The following is a 7,462-nucleotide window of genomic DNA, read 5'->3' on the forward strand; positions in this document are numbered from 1 at the left end:
CACCTACTCCGCACACCGCACATCGATAGCTGCGCCGTACTTACACTGCACGCTGCACACCGCATACCGCACACCGCACACCGCACACCGCATACGCCGCACCGTACCTGCTCCGCATCCGCTAGTACCAGACTTCTCGTACACCGTGGAGACATAGAGTATGTAATCGGTAACATGACGTCATCACCAGCCAAAGGTTTGAAAAACATACAGAGGAGACATAGTTGACACATCTCTTGAAACATTTCTCACATAATCATCGCTAAAGCTATCTGTTGATAAATATTTAAATTATAAAATTGTCAATAAGTGTCATGAAGTAATTCTAAAAATCGTTGTTAGAATCTAATCTTTGTTGGTGAATGTTTAGATGGATAGATGGATGTTTGTTAGAATTTGTAGACGAAACGTCGGAACAGAACAGTGGATAGTCTGGAAGAACACATAGACCTACTTACTTTTTTAATCCACGCGAACGGAGTCGCAAGCGAAAGCTAGTATGCAATAAAGATATTAATAAATGACAAATCGTTTTTATCTATCACTGGTGTGTGTATTCATATAAATGTTTTATGAAATATTTTGTTCCATGTCAATACAGACACGAGATGACACTAAATTTGACACTGAGATAGTTCAGAGCAAATACAAGTGAAAAAATATAGTTCGCTGTGTCTCGTCTATTTATCATTTAAAGGTCTATAAAGACTCATACAGAACATACGTTAATGTCACACATTTGCTTTTCACGAATAATATCAAACACATATACAGTGTAAAATCTATATAACGAAACTTTTATGGCGTTATAGAGAGTTGTCGTTAAATGGAGATAAGAAAATTTAGTTGTTACGTATATAAAAAACATTATTTGAACGTTATTGCGTATAGTCTGTTAGTTTCGTCTGACGTTTTTTTGCTCCACCAAAAAGTACAAAATAGTTTATATTTTGTACTTTTTTTAACTTATTTTATTCATGTCTTGCAATATTGAGACATCTTGGCGATAACGGATAAAACAACGTAGTACGCAGTTTTTATTTTAGCAACTTTAAAGGTACTTTTTATTACTTATATGTGATCGTTATATAGAGTATATAATTGTATGGAAGACAAGTTAAACCAACTAAAACCAATTGTTTTCGACGCTTTAAGGAGTTTGTCGTTAAATCGACGGACGTTACGTTTACACTGTATCGATGACTTATTAAAACAATTTGTTTCAGAGTAAAACGTTAGCGGGAGATAGTTCCGTTCTGTTCTCTCCGCCGTCGATAGTGAAGAACTCTCTACAGGAGTCCAGCAGTTTACACAGCCTCATGAGCGACACTCCGGACAACAAATACCAAGACATGGACATTGAGTCTGTCATCACTGAAAAAACTAAGGTACAACACCGGTCCATCCCTAACACCTACTACACCTACAATAACCCTAATCCCCAGGTATTCAAGAACATCACTAATCTAGAATCACCTAGAACTTTCGCACGACTTAACGCGGAGAGACTCAGAACGATTACTTCGTCTAACGAATTAGCATGCGATAGCAACTTAATAGCGCCTAAAGAAGTATTAACAAACGCTTTAGTTGATCATATATATAAAGTGACGAACCAAAAACCTTCTAGTATGAAAATTGATGAAATACTAACCAATAAAATGAGTAAAAATGACCAAAAGGAATGGTGGCAAGATAAAGATTCAGGGAATGAGGATATATTTTCAAGTGATTATTATAATTTTTAATAAAAAAACTTCTTCACAATGAAAATTAATATTTACTTAATTTTGACTATCAGTTTAAATTAGATGTGCTAAAAGAGTCTAGAAATTCGTTAATTGGTTTATTATCGAAAATAATAAACTTTATTGTAAGCGGTAAAAAGACTAATATTGAGTGACGTACAGTGACAGAGTATGAATTAAACATATTTCTATCTCTTTTTATCGTAATGAAATTTCCTAATGAATAAAAGAGATGACTATATTTTGCTTCTTTACGCTGGATTAAAGATTAGTAAACCGAAAAATTACATTAATTTCGATTTTAAAGTCTGAATTACGTATTTTCCTTAGTTAATAAGTTGTTACGCTTTTGATAGTTTAGACGTTTTTAAATCTAATAATTCGTGTATTTTATAAGTATTTCGAATTTAATTTTGTAACTTTACAAGCGGTTTCGATGTTATTTTGTCAAATACGAGATAAGTAAATAAGATTTGCGGGGCAAAATTAGTATAGATTTTTTGTAACTTGGGTTACGATTTTTTTTAAACTTTAATTTAAGTTAATCGCACCAAAATAACTTTTAGTTTATTATAGATTAAGTCACCAAAGATGGATTTTTCATCAAATGAATGTTCATTATGATTTCTTAATATATTACGATAAATCACAATTTCGCTAGTTTTTATAACTTAGGTTAGGTTATGCAAATGAATTTTACCTCAAGTTTACCAAGCACCAAATTGTTTTAGTGTTACTAGGTATAAAAAATAATTAAGGGAATTCAAGTATTACTCTTTAGGGTTACACGGCTAATTTAAAATGTCGCAAATAATTCGGACGGTTTTCCTTTTAGGTGTCCCATCCCTATCCTTTTATTTAATATTAAAAAAAAACTTAATCGCTTTGTAATTTTGCGTGTTAACTAACAGAATAATCATAACTAAAACTTGACATTTCAGTCGAATCGGTTGTGGATTTTGTAATGTAATTACGAACTATTTATTTTATTAACTTTTTTTTCTTTGCTAAAACTATAAACAATTTTAATACGGCGGCTATACTTAAGTTTACATTATTTGAAATAATAAAATGACATTCCTTTTCCCCCATTTTTTGTATATCCTTAAAAAAAAATTGAATCCATTTTTTTCCTTTCCTTTCACAATATTGACAGGCCAGTGTTGAATCTATTTTTTCCTTATTTAAGAAACATTATTTATTTATCTTGTTAATTGTTTTTGTTACTAATTTATGTTTTTTTTTTTAAATTGTTTTAATTTATTCCGTAGCTGTAGTTTACGGCGCACAATTTTGTGAACGATTTGTGTTTTTTATTTGTAGTTTTAGAGTCACTGTCAATATTGTTTGTATTTCCAATATCCAATCCAAAAATGGTCCAATGTCATTTTTTATTTCAATAAATGTATCTTTTCATGTGAGTTTTGATTTATTTTTCTACCTAAAACTACACACGGATTTTTATTACCCGAAATAAGAATCAGGTAATCTATACTAATATTATAAAGATTTGTATTTTTGTATGTATTGAAATAACTCAAAAACTACTGGGTCGATTTCTAAAATTGTTTCACCATTTTAAAAAATCAGTTATCTTTGAGTAACGTAGGCTATATTTTGGTATTTATTAATTTTACGCGGATGAAGTCTGGAGCAATACCTAGTATAGAATTTTTGTACAGTCTTATATGTAAAGTATTTTTATTCAATTATTACAAATATATTAACAAATTTAATTAAAGCGTTTTTTACGTGTTTTTATGGAAAAGTTAGAAATTATGTTGCTTGAGTTCTAAAACACAAAATAAACTTAGGTTTTATGGAATGCTAGAAACAATATATAATGATTCTATACTCTATAATTGGTAGTCAGATTTCACCTAAAGGAAGAATTATACAAAAATATCCTGTAATTGTTGACATCCTACGTCACAAATTGTGTGTGTGTTTACGCTTTATTATATTAGTATAGGTTGACTGTACAAATATGTTTTTATAAGATGGAATTGTTTAAATATATTATTTCTTTGATGTTAGATATATTTAATTATCTTATTTCTTACTATTATTACAAACTAGCTGTTCCCGTGCGGCTTCATCCGCATGAAATTATGAAAATTTTATTTCATTGTTTACATTTGTCAAATTATCAATAGCAAATGTCAAAATGACATAACATCACAAACCTTAGCAATCTTTCTTGATGTTGGCAGCAACTTATGGTCTCTTTTACACATTAGGGTTTTTATCAAAAATATTGACCCCCTAAGTTTAATGGCGTGAAAATACATAGCCTAAAGCATGACGTAAGTATAGGGCTTTTTATTAAAAAAAGAATTATTCAAAAATATGTTGTAATTTCTGACATCTTAAGCAACAAAGAAGTGTGTCTTTACGCTTTATTATAATAGTATAGATGCAAAAGTTTATACTGAACACCAAAACATCCATCCAATGTTTGTTAGAGTTTGTAGCATAAACTGCTGAACGAATCTTGATGAAATTTGGCATACATGTAGGAGGATAGTCGGAAAGAACACTAAGTTATTGTCTACTTCCGTGCAGAAGAAGTCACGGAGAAAAGCTAGTAATTTATAGATTCTCATTTTCCTTTGAATTTGAATATAAATATAAATGATATTTTTTTTACAATAAAAACTTCCTATGTTAGATACGACGTCTATCGGATGAGCCGATCGTAGTAAAAAAGTCAGCGGTGAGGTCCATCAAGTTCGATCAAGCGCCAGTAGAAACAGAAACGGATGAAAAACCTATGCTTTTATTGGTAAGTATTTTTTGTAATGCAACTTAAAAAACTAGATGGCGCTACTAGCGTTATAGAACACGATATGAAAATTTAATTTTCAATCTACATTATGTTACTGAGTGGAATATAAATAACCAAGCCCGGTTAATCTGTAAATGCCTCTTCAAGGCAAACAGTGACAACTGTCACAAAAAAAATATACAAATAATAACTTGCGGGAAACATTTAAAAAATAAAAAATACAACAAAAATTTTTTGAGATTTTTTGACATGATGCAATAAAAATTTTTGGAGTTTTTAAGATAAAAGGACGTTTATATGTTTGTGTTTTTTTTATGATTTTTTCTAATATAATACTTTCGACAGAATAATGATAACAAATGGGAGATATACGCGTGCGGCAAGACTCAAGACCAGTTGGACCTAACAGTACTAGCACATCAGTACCTAAGGAATACAGCACTAAAACCTAGATCATTAAACTTTTAAAATACATATAGAAACACCCGGTTTATGAAATTATCAAAATGTTGTCAATTAACATTCCTATCATTAATTTTAACTACATTGATCTATACTGAATAGATAGGCTATTGTGGATTTGTAGCTGCTTCGATCTATTTATTTTCAATCATTGTAAAGAACGTCAAAATTGTGTAAATCACAGGCACAAAATACTACGCATGTTAACCTATCCATTTATAAAGATCAGTGTAATTGAGTTTAGGCTACCCTGGTACTTTTTTTATCAAATTGTTTTATATATTTCCTCAAAGAAAATCTAAGGGAATATTGTTTACATGTGTCGTAATCGAAACAAAAGTTAAACAAGTTTCGCAAATTAAACTTTGCTAAAGAAAAATTAATTGAAAATTAAAAATAATTTAAAATTGTTATCAGAAACCGGGTTTAAGTTAGTGATAGATGACAGTGTGATTTTAGTTTTAAGAACACTTTAGTTTTTATATTTAAGTTTATGTAAATGTTCATTTACTATAAAAATGATTGTGTATCAGTAATTAAAACTATGTATCATGGAGAATTTTTAATATCGTATAAAAAGTTGCCATTTTTAAACGTTCTAAATGTTTTCTTGCATTTTAATAACGGTATATTTTTTTCTTAATTACAATGCAATGCAAATGCAACGCAAATTTAATGACATCATTTGCAAGAAATCAAAGTTTTAAATTTGGAATTCCCGAAAAAAACCATTGTTTTTTTAATCTTCATAGTATTTTATTTATTTGGTTGAATTTTCATTTTTATTAACATAAACCTATTTTTCACCCACATATGTATAAAAATCGAGTAAGAAACAATGTGTTTGAGTATTTTGGCCATGGAAACCTACCGTTAATGATTTTTTAAAAAAATGTTTCATGTTTTTTTAATATCGGATAAAACTTTTTTATAAAACCTTGAATTTTTAAACAACAAACAAACGGTTTTTAGGTTAAATCATGAAAATGTTGCCATATTTAGAATTTTTATTATCTGTAAAGTATTGCTATTGTCTTTTGTTTTAGTTGCCAGCAATAATATTTTATAAGGTAATTTCTATTTAGTATTAATTTAAGTGGTGTTTTGTGTTATAAATATTTATTTTCTCTTATAATTAAGTTCTATCTTTTGATTTAAAAATGTGTAAATGATTGTAACAGTAAAAATGTTCATAGATTAAAAATCTTACATATGCCAGTTTATTGTTTCTGTGGTTGAACTTTTTTACCATAAACTAATTGTTTAAAGTGCATGTCATCTTTTTAGGTTAATTTACATTTTTTTTTATAATCACAGAACCTAATTTGAAAAATATATTGTCAAAAAAAAAATCATGAACAAATTGATTAATATCTCTCCATTATAATATTTTTCTACTTCATTATTTTATAAAAAAACATGACGTATTGTCGAATATTTTATAAAAGTTTTTGTTTAATAAATATTTTTTTTAATAATATATGTATGTAATTGCTTTTTTAATATCCCGTTTATTCGCAAAGGTCAGGTCTATACGATTATTGTGCTCAGGTAGTACATTTTTTATCTGTGACAAACCAACATTTTTTTTATTTTATTTGTGTTAAATAGTATGTAGAGATATTTTTAACTTGTGAAAACAGCATGCGGTTTGTAAATATGTAGTTTGTAAGGGTTTTTTAAAGAGAAATAAAGATTTTGGGTAATGTATTATTTTATATTGTTTTTCCCATAACAAACGTCATACTAATATTATAAATGCGAAAGTTGATGGATGGATGGATGTTAGAGTTTCTATCCTAAACGGCTGAATAGATTTCGATGAAATTTGGTAAAGATGTAGAGGATAGTCTGGAAGAACACATAGGCTACTCACTTTTGTTTTTTGTAATTCCACATGGGCGGGGTCACGGGCGAAAGCTAGTAAAAAACAACTTTAAAATAGTCAACATGTTACATAATTTACATTACATAACACTAATTTACATTTAAAAAATAACCTAAAAAACTTTACTGTTAACATAAACGATAAGTTAAAACAAACTTGTAAAGAAATTGAATACACTTTAAGCAGAACTAAGTTACTTAAAGTTAGCACTTAGCTGATGAAAACCGAGGTTTCCGTTTCGAAGTTGGTACGACTGTAATTACACCCAGTCCTGCAACTTGGTGCTTAACTTAACTTATAACCCAACTAAGCTTAGCTTAGGATAACATGATATTAACTCCCCCGTTTTAAGTAAACTGGTACAAAAGTTATTTTTCTTAAGCAAATAAGTATTTAAACTAATCGTGCAGGAGTCTAAAGTCTTTTACCCTTTTGAATTTTAAAAGGAAGAGAAGGGACTTTGATTTGGCAGAGGAGGGGACGCATGGAAGAGGAAAAACTTTTTGTTTGTTCTCTTCTGTGTTTATTAAAAGTAAACAACGTACGTGAATGGGGATGTCTTGGCAGCGATGACGT

General features: G+C 29.4%; 2 protein-coding genes across 2 annotated transcripts in view; both read left to right on the forward strand.

Annotated features, from left to right (window-relative positions):
• Nucleotides 1–431, forward strand: part of LOC106110522 (myb-related protein B) — a 41,055-nt gene extending 40,624 nt beyond the window's left edge. The window contains exon 13 of the mRNA XM_013292378.1: nucleotides 371–431. Within this exon, the coding sequence (XP_013147832.1) occupies nucleotides 371–431 (61 nt within the window). The remainder of the gene's footprint in view (nucleotides 1–370) is intronic.
• Nucleotides 432–1,203: 772 nt separating this feature from the next.
• On the forward strand, nucleotides 1,204–5,725 carry LOC106110579. The gene is made up of 3 exons (XM_013292460.1): nucleotides 1,204–1,388; nucleotides 4,420–4,533; nucleotides 4,882–5,725. Exons 1-3 carry the CDS (start codon nucleotides 1,320–1,322, stop codon nucleotides 5,002–5,004), a joined length of 306 nt encoding a protein of 101 aa, XP_013147914.1. The 5' UTR covers nucleotides 1,204–1,319; the 3' UTR covers nucleotides 5,005–5,725.
• The last annotated feature ends 1,737 nt before the right edge of the window (nucleotides 5,726–7,462 follow it).

Source organism: Papilio polytes, unplaced genomic scaffold (assembly GCF_000836215.1).
Source record: "Papilio polytes unplaced genomic scaffold, Ppol_1.0 DF824225.1, whole genome shotgun sequence".
Taxonomy (NCBI): Eukaryota; Metazoa; Arthropoda; class Insecta; order Lepidoptera; family Papilionidae; genus Papilio; species Papilio polytes.